Raw genomic sequence first — 24,488 nt, 5'->3', positions numbered from 1 at the left:
TCCAAAGGAAGTATATGTAAATTTGGTATCATATGAAAGTTCTTTGAGAGACGCATTCAATTGGTTAAAAGAAATTTTAAAAAAAAAAATTTTAATTAAAAAATTTTAAAAATTTTCGACAAAATTTTAGTTTTTTTTAATTTTTTCATAGAATTTATTCAAATACATAGATGAAATTTCTTGATCATAAACATCATGTAATTTCACCGAAATGGTTTTTCTCGTTTTTTAAAATTCAATCCAGTTCAATGTTTATTCAAATTTGTTTAAACCTAATTTCATCCCCATCTGACAATCTCTGTACTCAATTCATAGTATATGTAATGGGCATCAAAATAACTCAAATTTTATAAGCTTTCCATCGATGTATAAATTCGTATACTTTTTTTTTGTTACACTACGAATATTTAAATTTAAGCTAAAACATTATTCCATAATAATAATTTGTTTTTGAATGTTGTTGTTTTTTGTCGTTTATTTTTAAAGTAATGAAGAATTTGTATAAAATCATTGACAACTAGTAAAATTTTAAGAGAAAATTTTTTCTTTTTGTTTTTTTTTAATTTTTACAAAAAATCTTATATATGGTCACCTTAAAATCAAAAGGGCATAACAACCAAAAAAATAAAATTTTACATTTTGATTGGAAATAATACATTGCAACATAACACATTTTAGAACACTGTTGTCAACAATACCAATTTTATTTATTTTAATTTTATTAAAGAAAAATTCAAAGGGCATATCAGACATGATTGTGTAGGTTGGGAGATAATAAATGTAATAACAAATCATTTTTATAACAAAAATAGTTTTCATACTACATATTTATTATATACTTATTATTTATTATATACTTCGTCAATTCACAATTCCAACACTAAATTTTAATTGTCAATTTTAATTTAATAGCCTTCTCAGAGCCCCCTTGCATTCAATTTTACTCAACAGAACAATTAATGAAATACAACGACTCAAGCAACAATATAGATATTCCAGGTAAAACATTATAAATTCTCATAAAAATCGCGATAATAAAATTAAAATTTTTACTAGAAAATTATTTTATCTTTGGTTAAGCTATTATGTATAAAATCGTGATATTTTAATAATATATTACTAATTTCAGATTTTCTAAGTCATTCACAAAATACAGAACGATTTGTACATTTTGTCAGTCAATCCATGCTATCAGTAATCGAAAAAAATCGACCTTCTTATATTGCTAATAGAATAAACTCATGTAAACGAATTTGTAAATAAATATACATATATGAAAAAATTATCTTAATATTAAAATATTTTCTATGAATTTATATTTTTAAGTTTTAACTGTTAATTAATATTTCTCATTTAGCAAACAATATACTAAACAATCACCTTTATTCTACTTAGCGTCGTCGACATCGTCGTCAATATTGAGTCAAAAAATGGTATGTTTTTCTCCGAAATCGATAACAATTGATAACTTCTGACAGAATTTTATACTTTTATAAGTCGGGTTAAAGTACAAAAGGCTGTCAAAAGTTACCAATTGTTATTGCTATCGGCGTAACATATACCATTTTTTGACTCAATATTGACGACGATGTCGACGACGCCAAGTAGAATAAGGGTGAATGTAAAAATATATGTAATAAGCAGTTTTTCACATGTTACTTAAAATTAACAACAACATTCCAAAGGAATAACATTAAAATAATCATTATAGCGCGATGTATAGTAAATGCTTTAGCTTAAATTTAAATATTCGTAGTGTAACAAAAAAAAAAGTATACGAAATTATACATCGATGGAAAGCTTATAAAATTTGAGTTATTTTGATGCCCATTATATATACTATGAATTGAGTATACAGAGATTGTCAGATAGGGATGAAATTGGGTTTAAACAAATTTGAATAAACATTGAACTGGACTGAATTTTAAAAAACGAGAAAAACCATTTCGGTGAAATTACATGATGTTTATGATCAAGAAATTTCATCTATGTATTTGAATAAATTCTATGAAAAAATTTAAAAAAACTAAAATTTTGTCGAAAATTTTTAAAATTTTTTAATTAAAATTTTTTTTTTTTAAATTTCTTTTAACCAATTGAATGCGTGTCTCAAAGACCTTTCATATGATACCAAATTTACATATACTTTCTTTGGAAGAAATATGGAAAAAATGTAAAAAACCTCAAAAAAGGACCATTTTATCCTTCGATCCAGCTCGCCAAATATTGACCCCAGGACGAAAAAAATTCAAAACGTAGTCTTAGAATGAATCAAATTTTCATTTTAGGTGGGAACATCCGCAACTTTAATTTTGGGGCCACCCTAATGTACATATAAGTTATAAAGAACTACTTATTTTGAATTAAATTTTTATTAAATTGAAAAAAAATCATTTGTGTTGAAAATTTATAAAAAATTCAACAAAACAATTAAGTGGAAATGATATGAATGTATTTCTCGTGTGTAAATATTTATTCAGAAAAGAGGTCCAGTTATTTTTCAATATACATATGTATGTTAAATTCTAAAACAGCATTTCTACATACATATGTTTGTATAGCTTAAAAATAATGGATCTTAATGATCAATCGACTCAGAATAAATGAAAATGTACCTCCTTCATTATGTCCATCTTCTGGCTGGTTATCCGTGACTAAAGTATAGGTCCTAAATTTTAAAATACGTAATTTAATATATATGAGCAATCGATTACTCAACAAAGCTTATGGTTTGTTCGGTTCTGAAGTGGTGATTTTGATACGGAAGATAAAAATCGCCCAGGCTAGAGAAAAAAGTTTGAAGACTAATGCATTAAACACATTCAAGACAAATAAAGTTGTAAAAACAGTAACAGTATATATGTTATTGTTCTTACAACTTTATATCGTATTCCCTGTAAACGGCTAATTTTTCGAAAGTGACAACACCCTAGCGCGATTCCTAGGATATTTCCCTATCGAAATGCATTAGTCGTTTTTTGGCACCACGAAAGATATCGGTTTTAGGAATGAAAAACTATATACAGTGACGGACAATACAAGAGAATCACTACATATGAATTCGATTAAAGCGGTAAAACTACAAAATTTGATTTCAAAATTAAAAATTTGTTCATTATATATTAATGCTCATAACGTAAACAATAAATAGAAAAAAATAACACATTCTTATGTTAAAAACGATGTCAAATCTAAAAGACTAAATAAAATATGCGACATTCAAATAGAATCAATCAGTCTTAAAATTATTAAAAATAAAAAATCATCATAAGAATTCGTTGTTTTTTTTAAATATTTTGTTGCATATCAATTATTTCTAATAACAGCATCAAATCTTTTGGGGATTGAATTTAACAAACTTTCGCATGTAGATCGGGAAATTGCATACCATATTTCCTCAATTTTCTGCCAAAGTTCTTCCTTGTTTTTCAATTTTTCAGGTCCGAGTTTGTCTTTTACTATTTTCCATAGGATTTAAGTCTGGTTATTGAGACGGCCATTCCATAACATGAATTTTGTTATATAAAAACCATTTTTTGGCAAGACCTGACGTGTGCTTTGGGTCATTATCTTGCTGGAAGAGCCATTTTAAGGGCATATTCCATTCTGCATGTGGCTTTATAACATTCTCCAAAATATTTACATACAAGTGCTTATCCATATTTTCTTTAATCCAATAAATTGGACCAACGCAATACCAAGAAAAGCATTTCCATATAATAATATTTCCTCAACCATGTTTAAACGTTTTTGGTTTTTGCCATTTTTTGGACGTCTAACCCATGTCTTATCATCACTACCAATTAAATTAATGTTCGTTTCGTCCGTCCACAACACATTTTGCCACTTTTTTATATTTTCTGGCCCACACCAATCCTTATGATTGCTCCTGGTTTTAAATGAAATATTGGTAGTGATTCTATTGTAATGTCCGTCACTGTATATATATTACTGTTTTTACAACTTTATATGGTATACCCTGTAAACGGCAAATTTTTCGAAAGTGACAACACCCTATCGCGAATCCTAGGACATTGCCCTATCGAAATGCATTAGTCGTTGTTTGGCACCACGAAAGATATCGGTTTTAGGAATGAAAAACTATATATATATAGTGTTACTGCTTTTTACATCTATAGGGGGTATACCCTGTAAACGACTAATTTTTCGAAAGTGACAACACCCTTACGCGAATTCTAGGACATTGCCCTATCGAAATGCATTAGTCGTTTTTTGGCACCACGAAAGATATCGGCTTTAGGAATGAAAAACTATATATATATATAATATTACTGTTTTTACAATTTTATATGGTATACCCTGTAAACGGCTAATTTTTCGAAAGTGACAACACCCTAGCGCGATTCCTAGGACATTTCCCTATCGAAATGCATTAGTCGTTTTTTGGCACCACGAAAGATACCGGTTTTAGGAATGAAAAACTATATATATATAGTGTTATTGCTTTTTACATCTATATGGGGTATACCCTGTAAACGGCTAATTTTTCGAAAGTGACAACACCTGTTCACGGTTTATAATGGACTGTATTGTAAATAAAAACAACAAACACTTTATATTTTATATCAAATAATATATTTTCATTGTTTATTTATTCAAAAAGATGTAGTAGGTTGTCTTAAAGTTCTCAAACTAAAAATAATTGTGTTGCATAAAGTTAACAGAGTTGTATTTCAAAAGTTAAAAAAAGGGAAAAATTATGTACATTTACATTAGTGGTGAATTAAAATAAAGTCCATAGTAACAAATAAAAAGGGAAAACGAAAAATACAATTTATAGAATAAAATAATTATGATACCCTCAAACATTTCGGCCCACCTTGAAAGGGTCCCTTTCAACATTCAACAAAGAGGGGGCAGAGCTTTGATACAGGCCGCTTTAGTAGACCAGTTGTAGTCTTCACTGTTGCAACACGAACGAGGCCATCTTACCGGGATGTGTCTCCATAATTCTGCCAATTAACCATTTTGTAGGGGTAGATTTTCGTCCTTTATAAGCACCATGTCGTTTTGTTGCAGATTTTGTAGTTTCTGGACCCATTTTGGTCTTTTCTGGAGTTGACTAAGATATTCTGTTGACCATTTTAACCAAAATTGCTGAAGCAGCCGTTGCATGTATTCCCATCTAGTTAAGCGATTCATGTTAACGTTCATCAAATTTTCGTCTGGTACAGTTGTCATTGGGCGAAGAATTAGAAAGTGACCCGGTGTTATTGGATCAGGATCGCCTTCATATTTTAAACACAGTGGGCGTGAGTTAAGGCAGCACTCAATTTGACATAGTAATGTATTCAATTCCTCATATGTGACGGAAGACATGCCCAGGGTACGATTTAAATGAAACTTCACTGACTTCACACCAGCTTCCCAGATGCCGCCGAAGTTTGGTGCTGAAGGGGGGATGAAGTGCCAATGAATCTGTTGATTCGCCAATTCTCTGAAGATAACGTCTTGGGAGTTTTGCAGGAATTCGTACAATGCCTTTAGTTTCTGGTTGCATCCAACAAAGTTGGTACCATTATCGGTGTAAATGTGACTTGCCTTACCACGTCTAGAAGTAAATCGTCGAAGGGATGCCAAGAAAGCCGCAGTAGTGAGTTCAGTCACCGCTTCCAGATGTACTGCCTTGGTATTCAAACAAACAAATACGGCAATCCAGCATTTGTAGGATTGCGACCCACGGCCTTTCCATGAGCGAATTAGTATTGGACCTGCAAAGTCAATACCAACATGCAAAAATGTAGATCCTGGTTGTACACGGTATGATGGCAGCTCACCCATACGCTGCTGATAAGGTTTCTGGCGAAATCTCATGCATGTTGTGCATTTATAAACAGTCCGTTTGAGAAGATAAGTTATATTCGGAATCCAATATTTTAAGCCCAGTAAATATTGCATTTGTCGTGTACCAGCATGAAGATAATTGTTATGATAATGTTCAACTATTAACTGCGTCAATTTTTCATTCTTGTCAAGGATGCATGGATGTTTCTGGTCATAACTAATATTCGCGTTCTCCAAACGACCACCAACTCGAAGTATACCATTGTCATCAATGAATGGAATAAGCGCTGCAAGTTTATGTGTTGTTGAAAGTGGTTTTCCGGACGACAAAATTAGCATTTCAGGATCAAAACTCTTCCGTTGTGAATATTTTATCAATGATCTTCTCGCTGTTTCAAGTTCCGTAGTTGTGATTTCCTTTCCAAATTTGTTTTCCTAGATGTGCAGTTGTGCATAAAACGCAATATACGAGCTGTTATACGGATGAGTCTAGTAAAACTGGAGTACCGGTCTATTAAATCAATATCGTTGATCACATGTGAAGTTGCTGTAGCAATCATAGTTTTCTTTTCCTCGCGAAGAACTGCTTCTGAGATTTGATGTACTGAATGAGGTTGATTAGTATAATTCTGCAACATGTTTGGGCCTTTCCACCATAAAGTGTTGTTGATTAGATCTGTAGAAGAAATACCTCTGGTAGCTAGATCAGCTGGGTTTAGTTTCGATGCAATGTGGTGCCAATTACTTGCAGGTAAATTGTCCACTATATACGAAGTACGGTTGGCAACGAATGTTTTCCAGCGCCGAGAATGATCGCTTATCCACGCTAGTACTACTGTAGAATCAGTCCACCCGTGTATGTTGACATCCTTCAAATTCAGGGCAACCTTTACTTTAATCATCAGTTTAACCATAAGCTGAGCTCCACATAGCTCCAAACGGGGTAGTGTGATTTGCTTTATAGGAGCCACCCTTGTCTTTGCAGTTAGTAGGGATGTTGCAGTTGAACCATCCTGTTTTGTAACATGAATATAAATTGCAGCGGCATATGCTCCGAAGAGTCGGAGAAACCATGGAGTTCTACCTGATCACCTGAACTTAGTTGAAGCCATCTTGGTATTTAAAGTTCCTTGATGTGATGAATATTCTGTTTCAGTCGCAACCATTCATTCTTTAACTCGTTGGGAAGTTCCTGGTCCCAATTAATTCCTTTCAACCAAAGTTTCTGCATAAATATCTTGTGTCCTATCACCATTGGGGCCAACCATCCAATAGGGTCATAAATTTTAGAAATCTCCGATAAAATATGACGTTTCGTGATCTTATCAGAAGATTCCATTAATGAAACGCTATACTGGAAGAAATCAGTCGTCGTGTTCCACAATAAGCCCAAAGTTTTGACAGTTTCCGAACAATCAATAATTGTATCCGATGAAAATGCTCTATCAACAGGTTCTATGTTTTCCCGAAATTGTTGGGAGTTTGACGACCACTTACGTAAGTTAAATCCTGATTTGGATAATATGGAACATAGTGTAATACGAAGAGAGTTTGCTGACTCCAAATCTGGTGAACTGGACATGTAATCATCGACATAGAAATTATTGATGATTTCATGCGATTCAGTTGGATACTCTGTAGAATTATCAATGGCCACTTGTTGCAGTGTACGTGTTGCCAAAAATGGGGCTGCAGAAGTTCCGTAAGTTACAGTTGTCAATTGATATTCCCTTGTTGCCTCGTCTGGAGAATTTCGCCATAAAATTGTTTGAAATTGTCTATCCGCTGGATGTATCGTCACCTGTCGATACATCTTTCCAATGTCCGCTGTAAATCCTATTTCAAATTTCCTAAATTTAAGCAGTATTGTGTAGAGATCGTTCTGGACTGTGGGTCCAACAAGCAATTGATCGTTTAAGGAAAGGTTGTTCGAGGTTTTACAGGATGCATCGAACACCACGCGTAATTTCGTTGTTGTACTTGAAGGCTTCAGCACAGCATGGTGAGGCATATAGTACGCTTGTTTTTCACCATTTGGGGCGAGCTGCATATGCTCAAGACGTTCGTATTCCTCCATAAACTTATGAAACTCCTCTTTATGTTCCGGGTTCCTTGCAAATTTACGTTCCATTGATTCCAGCCTTTTTAATGCTGAACATTTAGACTCGCCGAGTTCAACTGGACTTGATTTGAAGGGAAGTCTGACCATGTATTTTCCATCTTCCTGGCGTTCAACATTCTCTGTGTAGTGTCTTTCAGCCATTTCCTCTTCTTGACTCAAGTGTTTGGTCGGATGTTGACAGTATCCAGTATCCCAAAATTTTTGTAACTGCATGTCCAAATCTGAATATATATGGGCAACAAATGTTGATTGCTGGACTTCATTGACATTTCCCATTATTATCCACCCAAAAATGGTATTCAAAGCAATTGGAGATCCGGATGGATGAGTAACTTTACCTTCCAAAATGCAGTGAGCAAATACGTCAGCACCTATGATTATGTCTATTTTGTTTTTCTTGAAGTATTCAGGATCAGCTAGATGTAAGTTGTTGAAGAACTGTAGATCATTATTGTCGACGGTGTGAGACGGAAGATATTGGGTCAAGTTTGACAAACAGTACGTCTGAACTATGATGGTTCCTTTTGTTCCTGGAGCAAAGATTTCAAGCTGAACTCGTCCCCTTGTATAGTTGGTGTTACTATCACCCACACCATAAATTAATGTCTTGTCGTTCGTACGATTCAAGTGTAAACGTTGGACACAAGCCTCTGAAACCAGAGTAGACTGTGCGCCCGAATCAATTAACGCGCGGCATGACTGCAATACATTGTCCTTGTCACGGACCATTATCAAAGCAGTTGGCAAAAATGTGGTTTGTTGTTGTATTCGTTGATTAGAATTGATGCTTACTGATGCGTTGACGACCCTGAGGTTGTGGAGTATCGATATGCAGAAGAGTGTTATGTCTAAGATTGCATGTTCTACATGAACCCGATTTACAATCATTGGAAAAATGATCTCCTTTCAAACAATTGAAGCAAAGTTTATTTGTACGTATGACCTTTATGCGTTCATTCACATTTAAGGCCTTAAATTGTGGACAATTATATAATAAATGATTATCACCACATAAAGGACATGATTGTGTAGTAGCAGCCATCGCCTTGATCGGTCTTTGTCTTGTAGAAGGACTGGGTTGAGTTTCCTCAAGTTCAAGTAGGCGTATCTTTAAAAACCTTAATAATTGTGAGAATGTCTGAGATTCGTTGTCCTTTTTCTCTCTACGCCATAGTATAATGGTCTCAAAATCAAGTTTGTCCTCAATATGGTATAATAAAATAGAATCCCATGAATTAATTGAAGCATTTACAACTTTTAACGCATTATAAACTTCCACTGTATTATTGTAAAATTTCCTAAATTCCGTATACGTAGCATTCTTCAAAGATTTTTGTCTAAAAAGCAAATCAAAATATTGTTTCTCTATCAAATCTGGTCTATCGTAGTTTTCCAATATGAGATTCCAAGCAATAGCATAATTTTCGTTCGATGGTTGCAAATGTTTTATAATTGATGACGCTTCACCCTTCAATTTCGTTTGTAAGTATTCCAATTTTTCAACATTAGACAAGTTGGTCTTAGAATGTACCATTGCCTTGAATAAGTCTCTAAATCTTAACCAGTTGCAAAGATCTCCATCGAAATCTGGAATTTGTATAGGTGGTATGCGCAATTCTGAATGACCATTGTTCGACTGCATATTTGTCACTGATGAAAGTGTAGCTGATACACATTCAAGAATTGATGTTGTAGTCGATTGTTGTTGTACTATAGCCTGAATTGATGTACTTAAATCATGCATAATATTCGGAGTACTAGCCGAAGCACCTTCCACTACGGTGTTGTCCAAATTAGCTTGGGATTGGCTAGACCAAATAGCCTTAATTGCGAAAAACATATCCTCGATTTGATCCCTGTACTCATTTTCAATATTAGTTTCAGCATCAGTTTCACATAAAATATCCAATTCATCCTGCAGATCCTTGTATTTCGAATATACATTATCAAGTTCAACTATACGTACCTTTATTTCATCATGTGTTGCATTATGACTGTTGACAAAATTGTAAATTCGCGTCACTGACCTTTTCATTTGAGAGCGCTTTTTCCTTAAAACTTCCATTCTATATAATTTTCACAGTATTCAATTTCAATTATATTTCACGGTATAAAAATATTCTCAGCCTTGACACACTTACTGTTCTGACCCAATTTTTACCATAGACATATACACACTGAAAATTAGCCTTGACACCTACTGTTCTGACCTAATTTTCAGCCTAGACACACTGAATTCTAGCCTGGCCACACGTTCAAAGTTTAAAAGTCAATTTGGTGAATACCACAGCAAAGTTTCAAAACCTCTGTATTCTTTGACTATAGTTTGGGAAGCATCGAACAAAATTGAATTTAACTGATCACATTTGATTCCATGGTCTTCAACCTGTACACTAACACTGTCACATTTGTTCTTATTTTTCCATATATGTATGTTTGATTTTTTACACTTCACTTTGCGTATTGTTGTTGTGTTGAGACTCCCGTGGTATTGTTTTTTCCTTCCTTTTATATTTTGAGATATGCAACCGAAACTACGACGTATAGCGCGACGCGTATGTGTTGTTCACGGTCATGTATATTTATCAACAAATAAATGGAAGTTCACAATTAATACATAGAAATTACACTTTTCACGACAATGGAACTTTTCTCCTTACGACATTCACATTACCGACAATATTCGGATCGAACGGACCAAAAAATGTTCACGGTTTATAATGGACTGTATTGTAAATAAAAACAACAAACACTTTATATTTTATATCAAATAATATATTTTCATTGTTTATTTATTCAAAAAGATGTAGTAGGTTGTCTTAAAGTTCTCAAACTAAAAATAATTGTGTTGCATAAAGTTAACAGAGTTGTATTTCAAAAGTTAAAAAAAGGGAAAAATTATGTACATTTACATTAGTGGTGAATTAAAATAAAGTCCATAGTAACAAATAAAAAGGGAAAACGAAAAATACAATTTATCGAATAAAATAATTATGATACCCTCAAACAACACCCTAGCGCTTTTCCTAGGACATTGCCCTATCGAAATGCATTAGTCGTTTTTTGGCACCACGAAAGATATCGGTTTTAGGTGTCATGTCTCAACTGAACGGGTTAAGGTAGCATTCTAATGTAATAAGAGGTGTGACGACCAGTGTTTAAAAAGCTACGATAACTAACAAATTTTTAACTGTTGCTACAACTACTGCTTCAAAAAAGTGTATGTAGCGGTAGCAGTAGCATTTGTCTTTTTTCGTTTTCTTGTTTTTTTAAAACTACTGCTACCTTCAAAATATAAAACTCTTAACAGAGCAGTAGTAATAAAACATGAATTGTAAATGGAGTAGTAGCATAAAAATACAAATCATTGCTACTGCTCTATATCGAGTTTTAATTTTTAAGGTAGCAGTAAAGTAGCAGTTGATGCAGCAGTTAAGGTAGCAATAAAAGTAGTCAAAAAAGAAAATCTTCAGTCATAACACCAAAATTGACAGAATTAAACACTGTGTGTTGTTTTTGTTTTGAGAGAGTTTGAAAGAATTATTCGATTTTATTCGTCTCAGATTTTCGTGTTGCTAACAGAAAGATCGTGTTTTCTGTGTGTATAACAAAAAAGCCGAACTTTTGTTTACAACACGACCAACATACACAAATATACATTCACAACAACAACACATAATATACTTTTTTGGCTGAAGATTTTTATTTTTGACTTATTTTATTGCTACCTCAACTGCTACTTTTTTTTTTTATTTATTTCATTTAATTCATTATACATTATACACCTTGCGAAGCCATTAAGGCTTGTCTGCAGGTGATTGTACACTATGAACATTTAAATAATGTTAAATATAGTAAAGAGCATTCATTGCTGATTAATAAAAAAGTTTTTAATTAATTTTTTCCTTTTGTTATGACTAGTTGTACCATTTAGGATTTCAATTGGAATTTGATTGAAGATTGTTGGTAGGGCGACTGATAAAGTGCTTTTTCCGTAATTATTATTGTGTTTTGGTACAGTGTATCTTCCTTCAGAATTCATGCGGGTTTGGTATCTGTGACTTATTTGTAGTAAAAATCTTGGATCCTTGAAGTATTCAATAGCCATAGTTGTCTGAAATACGTTTCTGACGTCGAGGATTTGCAGATCTTTGGCTATATTGTGGGGTCGTATGATTATGTTGTTGTGGTTTGTAGTAGTATTAGTAGCTGGGGTTAAGTTAGTCGTATTGTTGTAGTTGGTGATGTTGAGTGTAGTATTGGAATTGTTGTTTGTAGTATCTGGAGTAGTTGAATTATTTTCTGTGTCTATATCGCCTATGTTAAATGTAGAGTTATGGTTGTTGATATTTGGTCTGGTTGTGAAATTTGTGTTTCGATTTTTGATGAGAATTTTTAACATCTGGTTTTGACTTTTTTGTAGTTTTCTACATTCTAGCGAATTTCCCCAAGCAGTTATCCCATGACGAATGTGAGACTCAACTAATGAAAAATAGGCTTGTCTCAGCACCATGTTAGTAGAGCAATAGCATAGGTGGTGTAACATATATGCAGCTTTTCTTAATTTCTTACGGACTTCTTCTATATGAACTTTCCATTTGAAATTTTGATCGACATATACTCCTAGATATTTGTATGTGCTTACAATTTCTATTGTGGTAGAGCATTGATCTGATACATAATTAATATTCTTAACTTCATTATTATGGAGACAATCGGCGGAGTGAAATATTATTTTTATATCCGTATATAAAAAGTGTCGTGGTTTAATGTGCATAATTTTCGTCTTGGATGCATTAATTATCAGACCGTGATCATGGCACCATTTAATTGCGATGTCGAACTCACGTTGTAATATTTTTGTAGCTATATTTACATCTTTGTGAGCAACTACAATAGCTGTATCATCAGCATATGCAAAGGTTTTAGATATTTTTAACGCATTAATAAGTTCGTTAGAATATATCAAATACAAAATGGGGCCTAATTTTGAGCCTTGTGGTACACCATATTCAGATGCAGTTTCTTCGCTCAATGTATTGCTAACTTTGACATAATATTTTCTTAGATTGAGGTAGTTTTTAAATAGTTCCAGCGAATTTCCCCGAATTCCTATTCTTTCGAGCATTTGTAGAAGTTTTACGTGCGATAGGGTATCAAATGCTTTGCTGAAGTCGATAAACATAGTTAGACAATGGTGATTTTTGGTCAGTTGTTCGTTGATGTAGTTCGCAAAGCTCCCCAGTAGCTTGTTAATGTTCTTCCCTTGTTGGAATCCGAATTGGTTTTTATTTATTATTTGATATTTGTTTATGTAGTTGTTTAATCTTTTACATACGATTTCTTCCATAACTTTTTCGATAACAGGTAAAATCGATATTGGCCGATAATTATTGAATTCAGTTTTGTTACCGTTTTTATAAATTGGACGAATATACGAGACTTTGAGCATTTCTGGTGTAATAGAAGTGTTTATTATAATGTTTATTAATTTTGTAATAATCGGCGTCATTATACTGGCAGAATTTTTTAAATCTATCGGTCTGATATCATCGAATCCCGCGCTTTTTTACTTAAAATACCGAAAATTTCTTCTTCGTTTGTGTTGCTGAGGTAGAGAGAGTTTTGAAATACTCGCTGATAATGATTTATTGTTCTAATTTCACAGTTGTGTAGTATATTTTTCACGTTTTGTTTAAAATTTGTTGCAAAGTTATTGCATATATCTGGTAAATTCATATTTTGAAAGTTTTTTAATATTGTATCGTCTATATCAGTCATGCCCAAGCCCTATACTCTTGGTACTCTTTTATTTTTGTAATTGCTCTTAGCTATAGGCTGTGTGTTTTGTATACTCACTAGAGCACTCAGCACTAGCAATACAAAATACACAAACAACTTTGTCTTATTATTTTTTTTGTCGTTCTTCACTGAATACACGCATGTTGAAAGCAACAACACTTCCGTATGCTTTGCTGGTAAACATTGACGACTGCGATCATCCATGTAGATTTTGTTTTTGTTTATCGTATGATATTTTAAAAATGTGTGTGTTGAAGTGAGTGTTTTTTTCTTTTTTCTTTGTATGAATTGGTTTTAGCAACAACAAATATTGAATAAAAAGTAGCTTTTCTTTAAATCAGGGAAAGGCAAAACATGGGCGCCGCGTTTTTCATTTACTCTTCTCTTACGTACGTGTGCACACGCATTGTAGAGAAATAAACAACTTTTAATCAGTCTAGCTTGAGAACTCAAACAAGCAGGTTGTGTATCGTTTTTTTATCGCACAATTTAAGAATGAGCGTTGCCAGTGAAAAAATAAAATGTCCCAACTTTTAAAAATGTATGATGAACAATATGAGATTTTACATTTTTAATTGGGGAAAAGAGACGAACGTTTACTGGCAACACCGATTCGTGGAGAGAGTGTATAACTCATACAATCGTAAAATGCAATAGTATAGGTTGCCTTTCCCTGCTTTAAATGTATTGGTGTTTACTCTTCCATAAGGAATTTGTGGGCACCCCTGGTCTATATTATTTGATTTTTTGCCTAATATATCGTTTATTATTTGCCACGTTACGCGCATATTGTTTCTATTTTCGAATAATTTGTTTTTATAATAAGAATTTTTAACATAATTTAGCTGTTTGTTTAAAATATTTCTAAATTTCTTGTATTGGTATTCATTTGATTTATTACTTTTATTTGATAACCATTTTTTGTAAAGTTTATCCCTGATTTCACAATTTTTTATTAAAGTATCGTTCATCCATGGATTTGGTACTCTATTTTTCTTCTTTTGCACATTTTTCTTTGAATTATTATAAATGATTTTAAATTATTCATAAATTGAATTATACATTTCATCTGGATTTGTAATATTTTCTAATTCATGCCAATTGGTTGTACGTAATTGGTTTGTTACTTTACCATTACAAATTTTTGTATATTGGGTTGCTTTGTTATTGTTTTTTATTTGTACAGCATCGTTTTCACTGAGACAACATAAGAGAGTGTAATGGTCAGAGATGTTTGTTTTGATAACATACGTAGTTATTGGTGTGTGTAAATGTTTGTGCCTAACAAAGAGATGGTCAATGCATGTTCGTGAATTTCTATTTATGTCTTCTCTTGTACATTCTTTAATCGTGCATTGTAAGCCGTTGGATGATAACATGTCTAGATAATGGGTCGCGCTTAGATTTTCGCTTAAAATATCAATGTTAATATCAGTTAAATTCAGCAAGTACGATGATTTTTATATGATTTATTATACCATGTATTGAAGCCAAAAAAGAATTAAAATTTGTACGCAATGAGCGAATATTTAAGAAAATTATTGAAAAGGGATAACTTATATGTTCCACATTTATTTGACTAAAGTTGTCAACTGATTGAGAAATTATATTGTTCATATTTGAAAAGAAAAAAGTTTATTATTTTTTATTTGTTTTTTGATAAATAGTTTATAATTTTTAATTGATGATGATAGTAACAATAACAATTAATTTATTTATGCAATTATTTCAATATCACAAGAGTTTGATATGAGAACAGCAGTTGAATTTTCATTTTTCTTGGAAAGCAGATGACCATTTCGGTACCATACGAATTTCCAACCAGATTCCCTAGCTTTTGTTTTGGCCATCCATAATAACTTCCTGTTGTGTGGTGTCAACTCGTCATTAACGTATACGGTGTAGTCATTTTCATTATCAATGTTGCCAAATACATCTCCCTTTACTCTATGACAATGATGTTCATTTCATTGTGCTTTCGCGCTGAGTAACAACACACATATTCTTATTCTCTTTAAAAGAGCATAACAAATGTCTCATTTTTTCAGAAATTCATTAAGCATTGTTGTTGGTTGGTTTTTGGACGAAGCAAAGCAAACACACGCGTTTCAATTACAATTGAACACAAAAGAACAAAGTCAGAAATAAATAAAAAAAAATTAGAGAATTTCGGCCGTATAATGTGTATTCTTTTATTTCCTTAAAATTTAAATTACATTCATTTCATAAATCGGTTATATCTGGCAAAAATTCTAAATCTAAACATTCTTTATTTTGTTCTTATTTTAAGTGTTTGACATTATGTTTGCTGGGTAGCTCTCTCACCAATACATCTTCATTTTTATTTTTGAACATCACTGCTCTATGACCACGTATGTTGGACATCAACTCTCTTTTTTTTGCAAGCGAGCAGAACTCGACTATTATTTTGTTGTTTTTTTTAATTCTGTACGCGTTGCTAATGTCGTTATCATTTACGTCAACTTTAACAGAGGCAGCGATCGTTTTAATTACATCAACAGCATCAAGAGACTCGTTTTTCACATTTTTTATTTCTACGTTCTTGTTTAACAATTTCTGCTCTAGAGTATTAACTTTTGACTCCATGTTATGAAGACGTACGTTTTTCTCTTTATTGTCCTCCTTTAGTTCGTTGACCTGTGTAGCCAAACCTGCCATTGCCTCAGTTAATTTGGAAAATGCACCAGCCATCTCTTCTCTTAGTTGATTATGAGTAGTGTTTAAGCTATTCGTCAATTGTTGAATGCAGACCTTTAAATCACCCATTTCATTTGTGATCGTTGACTTGAAAGTACTTATATCTGTTTTCAGCTCATGTAAATTGCTGTTTACGGTCTGTAACGAAAGTGCATCTTTGAAACGTTTTCCACTATCATTATCATCTTCATCACCATCATCTCGTTGTTTTTTTTCAGTTTGTTGTTGTTCAGTATAGACAACAGATTGGTACAAATTATTAGGGGATTTAATTCCTCTGCATTGTTGGCATTTCCAATTGGCTTTCTTTTCCATCGACATGTTGTAGTATGTTGACTCAGAAACCGTAGTGCAAGGTGAAAAATGATATTTGTTCTTACAGCTCTGGCATGTAACGTACTCACCAGTTATAGGCAATGGTTTTTTGCATTGTGAGCAATTAACAGCTACTGGGGTGAGATAATTCTTCAACATAATAAGAGTATTTTTGTTTGTTTTTATTTTGTATAGTTATGAATTTTTTTTATTGTTTTTGTTTTTTTGGAAATATTTTCAAATGAAAATACGAAATTTTAAGTTTTGTATTGAATATAAAGAAATTAAACCAATGAAAACGGTATGATTTACACTTTTTTTAAGTAGACACAACTTCGATTTTATTTATATTATTTGAACTAATTGTTTTTATGATTTATTTAAAATTTTATATCACTGATTTATGTAAATGTTGTCAGAGCGGATTTAAACACGTCTAATCGCAACGAATACTCATACTTTGCTGCTACTTCAACTGCTACTTAACTGCTACTTCTTCTACTACCTCAACTGCTACTTCTATTACTACTAAATTTTGAAAGTAGCAGAATTAATAAAAAACTAATGACTGCTACATCAAAACTTTTTCTTTTTTAAGGTAGCAATAGTAAATAAATTACTCTGCTACTTTTAAATTTTTCTTTTATTAGTACTACTACAACTACTGCTACCAAAATGTGAAGGTAGCAGTAGTAGTAGTAATTATTGACTCCGAGTTTTTATTAATTTTTTAACTAGACTACTTGTGTTTTTTCGTTGCTACTGCTACTTGTAGTCTAGTTTTTTAAACACTGGTGACGGCAAGTCTTGTGAGACAAACTTTGTCCCACCCTGTTAGTTTCAAAATTGTACTGGAAAACACCATACAATTTTATTAGTTTTTGTATGATTACTTTTGTTGCGCACTGTAAATTCCAAAAATATATAAGTCAACTGAGTAACACACTGCACTGACCAAAGAAAAAAATATTTAATTTTTTTTTATCGGCTGTCACTCTAATATATATACAATAACACTATAGTAAACCAATGATCACTTAAATGGTAAACAACTAGCAACAAAATACATTGGAAGATGTATTTAAAACAGCGAAATGCAAACTCACACCACTACAGTTTTTAGATATTGTAGTTGTATGAGTTGAGAATTATTCTCTGGCAAAAACAACTAGCTGAAATAATGAAATAAACAAGCATAAAAGCGTAACACAACCTGCTTCTATCAATGCTCATGCGAGACTGACTGTTTTTATACAATGTGTGTGCTTGCGTACATGTGAAAATAAAAACAAGAGAGCTCATTTGAGAGCTCATTGCATTTCGCTGATTTAAAATTACAGAAAAACAAAAGAAGCTGTAGTTGTTAGTGGGGATCATGATTACAATTTTTGTATATAAAGGGTAACAGAACAAGGACTAGTAAGTCAGTTCGAGCTCATCGGCATAAAGGGTAAGATCAATAATAAATATTAATAAAAGTAAAAAATTAAAATTCAACTAGTGGTTTTCGAACACGACATTGAATTTTAAAATTATAAAGTAGACATTTCACCGAGTGGGTAAATAAGAAATACCTCAGAAGTGGTTATCGAACACAATCGAGAGTATTTCAGTGTGTGTCTGTAGCTAGTTATTTCTTCTGTAGCTAGTAATCCATCAATAGCTAGACGTGAAACACTTATTGGCATCCTGCTAGTGGTTCTCCAACACGATACAGGCTGTTAACTATAAGGTCAACAAAGACAGCGGGACCAGAACGAGTGTAAAGCAAGGGCTAAGGAGTCATTGGAGGTTACAAATCATCGAGGAACGAGTGTTACAACGACAGCCGAGCGAAAAAACAACGACAGCCGAACCAAAGGAGCTAGAAGAAGAAAAGAAGTTGCTGGCGAAGGAGAACTCGAGAAATAAACACATACATTTCATTTATATTGTTACGTTTTAACCTTTTCAAAACGCTAGTTTATTTCCATTAAATAAACCGGATACTTTTGATTGCAAATAAAAGCCGTTTAGTAGTTTAACAATTGTAACAACTCTTTATTTATTCAAAATGTACAACAACCACAGAATTAAATAGCCACTCAATGTTTTTTATACACGTTTATAAATTCTCAGAAATACAGACACAATTTATAATGTACACGAATTTACTTGAAAAACACAACACACTTTAAGGCACTCAGTTGATGTTTATTCGAAAAGCGTCTCTGATAAACTCACTGACGACTGCAACCTCTGCCACTATTTATAACACTGCCATCTGCACTCCAGATTGCTCTTTAACTGTCAAAGTTCGAATATTCTAGATCATACGCCATCTGTGGTGTACTTTCTACAATGTTCTTTAACTGAATATTCGAATTCAAACGGCGTTGCTAACTTACGATCAATGGTTACAGTTTGCTTTACAGCACTGTTATTTGAAAGCATTATGCTACTTTTAAATCAGCCCTTAAAATATTTTTATATTTGAATTCAAGTACAATTTCGTAACAATATCAAATAAAACTAATATTTTGAGAATAAAATAAAAATTATTACAGAAAGAAAACATACAAAACAACGTGTCATATTTTTCTTGTAACGGACCCAGGAAAAGGCTGAGGATACCCCGGAATAAAATCGTTACAAAGGATGAATGAATGCAACCGATTATTACATTAGAATGTAACCTTGTAAACTGCTAGAATGTTTACAGAATGCTGTTCAGGGGGGAATAGGGTAGTTAAAGGGAGAGAATATGAAAATGATGATGATGTGATTTGTGGAAGAAAAAAAAAATTGTGATGAGGATGTGACAAGATTAAACAAATGCATATAGAACTAAAACAATACTTAATATTAAACAATTAGGAACTAAATATATATTAACACTAAAGATACAACAAAAAAAGAGATCGAACAATCAAAACAACAAATTAAAATATAACTAAAACGAAATATAAAAGAAAAAAATCATTTAACACACATTTGCACGAATATACACATACACGTAACCTCACATTAAACAAAACCCTTAAATAAACGAAAATAATATACTACAAACATTTAATTCACCTAACCCAACCTAGACTACTAAGACTCGAGGACAAATTAGATGAAGGTGAGTTTTGGACAGATTCGTACATAGCATACAGACCCCAGGACATGAACGGACGACAAACTCTTCCGGAGTCAACATTTATACTCTGTCAGTGAGTCAGTGGTAAAAGTGGAAATGGAGTAGCGGTATTAAGAGGTAAGTGCGTTAATTTTCAGATTGTAGGGGTTGTGTTAGGGGCAAACCTAAATAAAATGGGCCATAGGTTTGCCAAGGAAGAGGGAGGGAAATTTGAAAAAATACCGTGTTAAGATTGAGGTATAATTTATTATCTTTTGTCCCGCGTAAATTTTGAAAATCCCGCCATTTAAAAATGTCTGGTAACCAAAGAATAACAAGAAGGGAAGCCTCTCATTTTTTCTACAACAACAACTTCTCTCTCTTCTCACATACAAGTAGTATGTGAATTCAACACACTTGAGAGAGAGATTTAACTTCAAAACTTTTTCTAGAAAATTGCACAAAATTGCAATTCTAATACACACTTTCACCATCACATAATATTTTTATTATTTTTTTCCACACATTAAAACCATTTAAATAACCGAAACGTGTATATTTTGCACAAACGAAAAAAATATTTTTTTAATTTTTTTGACATTAATTTATTAAAATAAACACATTTGTAAAATTTCGTATTGAAAATTAATAAAAAATATTCAAATAAACTTAATTTTTGCAGAAATTATGTAATAAAAAGCGGAAAAATCTATTTATAAAAGTTCTCCAGATCAAATATAATCTAAATAATTTGAGAATTGTTTGAATTTTTAAATTTAATTGTAATAAAATTTTGTTATAATTTTTAAGGTCGCCTTTTTACAACTCTGTGTGTTTGAGGAGTTTGGTGAAAGTGGTTTAAAAACCAATACATATAAATAAAATGATACCAATACATTCTTATAGTTAGGTTTTTTTTGAGAACCGACTTAGGTTTTTTTTGACAGCGTTTCACTTCATGTTATTATTCTTTGCTGGTAACCCTATATCAACATTTTCGGTTTAAAAATTTTGGACAATTTCGTATTTTACATTCTTTGCACTTCGTATGGTTTGGCAGTTAACATTTAGCATCTTCTATATTTCCACTGTTTGTGGTTTTTACTGAGCATATTGTTGGCAGTTTATGGTTTGTACCAGCCAGGAATTGAAAATAAAAGAAAATAAACAACAGAATCATCTGTTGTGATGTTGGGGGTTACCAGATATTGGCGGCGCTGGTATAATCACGTATGCCGGGCAGAGGCTCGCCAATTTTCTGGGTACAAAAAAATATATACCAGCTTTAAGGGAGTTGTGACGACCAAAGTCTGCAGGCATCGTTTTGTTCTCAACAGTCCTTATTTTTATAATTGTTATTTGTGATTTTATTCTATATTATATTTTGATATTGTTTCTTATATTGATTCATTATGACGTACCGTTGATTTAGTGCTAGACTGAAATGTTGAGCTTTGTTTTATTATTAGTTTAAGTCCTTGTATTCTACTATTTCATATTTTTCTTTTATATTATTGTATGGTTTGAATATAACGTATATTTTGTGAATAGTAACGCCACCTATTGCTAACTGGACAAGTATGATTTACATCAAAACCATCTAGTGGTGCCCTGTGCACAACAGATGTTTGTAAGCAATGGTGGTGGCGTATACAAAACACATGCTTGTAACAAGTTGTGAGTACTACACATGTATAAATGTGTGTATATTTAATGCATGCATGATCATGATTATATGTAAAACACATGTGCGTATATGGTTGTACACACAACACAAAAGGTAGCGGCCAGTAAGGTAAGAGCTGCTAAAGGCAGTGGGTACACGTCTTTGGTATATTTTAAATTACTGGCTACTAAAAATACTAGTGTGGAGGAATTGGCAAGAGGGTACTCTGCCTATACTAACAAGTCTTGGTGAGGAACGAGTGTTGTTGAGATTGTGAGTCTACGACACAATTACGTGGCGTATTTTCGAACCTGTTTAAGTATTATCTGTAGTTAGTGTAGAGTATAAATAAAAAGTTTGTAACGTTGTCTAACCACCCGTGTTTTTATTAACCGACCCTGGACACCGCTGAGCTTACCCCAGCTTACAGCGGAAACGTGTCGTTACAATTGGCGCCCGAGCAGGGACATTCGTGTCCAACAACAACAGACGACTACAATTATGTCCAACGTATTGCGAACCACGTGGGTCTACTCCCTAAAGAAGGACGAGCTAGCTGGTTACCTACAACACTTTCAACAAAACTCTACATGTACTGTCGAAGAGTTGCGGAAGAGGTTCGCTAAATTTATCACCTCCGATCATGATGCAGAACGCCGGGAGAAACTCCTAGAACTGCAATCCCAGCATTAGTCTAACGTCCCGATGTCCCCGGATGTCCGGCTGGAAGTCCCCGGGATAGTTAGCAATCGCACCCCGACAAACAGCGAAACGACGGCCAGGCCAATGTTTCATAGTGCATCCGTCAAAGCCGAGACAACTAAGCGGTCCCATGAGCAGTGCTACATGCCCACGCCAGCATCTCGAGTAATGGTCGTAGATGTCATCCATAAATGGGGAATCACCTACCATGGCGGAAATAACCCGTTGGTGTTCCTGGAGAGAGTTGAAGAGTTAGCTGCCATGTATGATATTGCCTTGTGTGATGTCCTCCCTGTCATGAGCGAGTTCTTCCAGGATACGGCGTTGGTGTGGCTGCGAAATGACCACAAGCCATGGCCACATTGGACAACTTTTAAAGATGACTTCTGTAATTTTTTCCTATCCCTACGCTATTTTAATAAGCTGGATGACAAATTCGGAAGCGAGTCCAGCGCCCACGTGAGCCGTTTAAGGACTACGTTCTGGCCCTTCAGGACCTAATGCGTTATACCCACCTTACGGCCGAACAAAAACTCGAAAGGATTTTCCGAAACTCACAAACGGATTACCAGTGGTATATTCGAAGGAAGGATTTCACTACCTTAGAGGATCTCATCCAGTTGGCCGCCGACTTCGAGTCCATTCCCAACATCCTTCACGAGGTAAACACCATCATTTGATGCAGGAGGTTGCCGCCTCAGCAACAAGTGAACATCCACCACTACCTGATATTGACATACACCGCGATAAAACGTACCTAGCCTGGAAATCTGATCGATTAACAGCCGCTATCATGTTAGAAGGAAACCGCTTCTTAGCCCTCATTGATACCGGTCCCACCAGGAGTTTTATCACGCCAGCAATAGTTCGGAAGGTGCCGTCCAATGCTCCAGCTACCCCGGTCAACATCGAGGTATTTCTGGCTGACGGGACAAGTAAGTACATCACTCACGCAATCAGCTACAATATAATATTAGGAAAACAAGCAGTTGTCAAAGAGTTCTTGATTATGGATGATGCGACGGAGAACATTGTGCTTGGGATGGATTTTCTGCGGACTTTTGACACTACCTTCAGTTGTGGTGGCCTACACGTATCAGCCATACCAAATTCCACCCTCAACAATACCAGCATGTATCCAAGCGAACACGTAAACAGCAATGACATCACGACTAAAGTGGCTCGCAATTTCGCGTTGCGGACTACTAAGGGCAATCATAAGGTGGTTACCGTGGTTACCGTCACAAAAACCACGGCAGAGGCGTGTACCGGGCGTACAAAGTTTCACCGCTAAGGAAGGTGAAAACACTAGCGTCATCGTCGTTACAAACATCCTCGTCGTCATCACTCATATCGGAGTCATCATCGGTCGCATCAAAAGTATCCGCGGACGCATCCAGTGCATCGTCACCAGCAGTCATACTGGTGAAAGTCACTGCATCGCCAGGAAGAGCGAGACCAATACCCAGCAACACCGAATTATAATATAGCGAGGCGAACCTATGAGAACAGTGTGGCTGACTCCCTAGGCTGTCCCGGGAGGGGGAAGGCAGTTTGACGACCAAAGTCTGCAGGCATCGTTTTGTTCTCAACAGTCCTTATTTTTATATTTGTTATTTGTGATTTTATTCTATATTATATTTTGATATTGTTTATTATATTGTTTTATTATGACGTACCGTTGATTTAGTGCTAGACTGGAATGTTGAGCTTGGTTTTATTATTAGTTTAAGTCCTTGTATTCTACTATTTCATATTTTTCTTTTATATTATTGTATGGTTTGAATATAACGTATATTTTGTGAATAGTAACGCCACCTATTGCTAACTGGACAAGTATGATTTACATCAAAACCATCTAGTGGTGCCCTGTGCAAAACAGATGTTTGTAACAACACATGGTTGTAAGCAATGGTGGTGACGTATACAAAACACATGCTTGTAACAAGTTGTGAGTACAACACATGTATAAATGTGTGTATATTTAATGCATGCATGATCATGATTATATGTAAAACACATGTGCGTATATGGTTGTACACACAACACAAAAGGTATAAAAGGAGAGCTTTTAGTCGACAGCGGGTAGTTGGTTCGTACCGGCCAGTAAGGTAAGAGCTACTAAAGGCAGTGGGTACACGTCTTTGGTATATTATAAATTATTGGATACTAAAAATACTAGTGTGGAGGAATTGGGAGTATTGGCAAGAGGGTACTCTGCCTATACTAACAATTCTTGTAATTAGTGCGCGTTG

The 24,488-nt window shown here is 33.8% G+C and overlaps 3 protein-coding genes across 3 annotated transcripts; all 3 read right to left on the bottom strand.

Moving 5' to 3' along the window:
- Positions 1-4,980: 4,980 nt before the first annotated feature.
- LOC135949223 (uncharacterized) lies at positions 4,981-6,144 on the bottom strand. The gene has a single exon (XM_065498718.1). The coding sequence runs from the start codon at positions 6,142-6,144 to the stop codon at positions 4,981-4,983; it is 1,164 nt and encodes a 387-aa protein (XP_065354790.1).
- Positions 6,145-6,179: 35 nt separating this feature from the next.
- Positions 6,180-8,656, bottom strand: LOC135949214 (uncharacterized). The gene is made up of 2 exons (XM_065498706.1): positions 7,058-8,656; positions 6,180-6,818 (listed from the first exon to the last, which is right to left on the bottom strand). The coding sequence occupies exons 1-2, from the start codon at positions 8,654-8,656 to the stop codon at positions 6,180-6,182; spliced, it is 2,238 nt and encodes a 745-aa protein (XP_065354778.1).
- A 46-nt stretch (positions 8,657-8,702) lies between these two features.
- On the bottom strand, positions 8,703-9,992 carry LOC135949205 (uncharacterized). The gene has a single exon (XM_065498694.1). The coding sequence runs from the start codon at positions 9,990-9,992 to the stop codon at positions 8,703-8,705; it is 1,290 nt and encodes a 429-aa protein (XP_065354766.1).
- Between the last annotated feature and the right edge of the window lie 14,496 nt (positions 9,993-24,488).

Source organism: Calliphora vicina, chromosome 1, assembly GCF_958450345.1.
Source record: "Calliphora vicina chromosome 1, idCalVici1.1, whole genome shotgun sequence".
NCBI classification, from domain to species: Eukaryota; Metazoa; Arthropoda; class Insecta; order Diptera; family Calliphoridae; genus Calliphora; species Calliphora vicina.
This window is presented reverse-complemented; position numbering and strand designations above follow the sequence as displayed.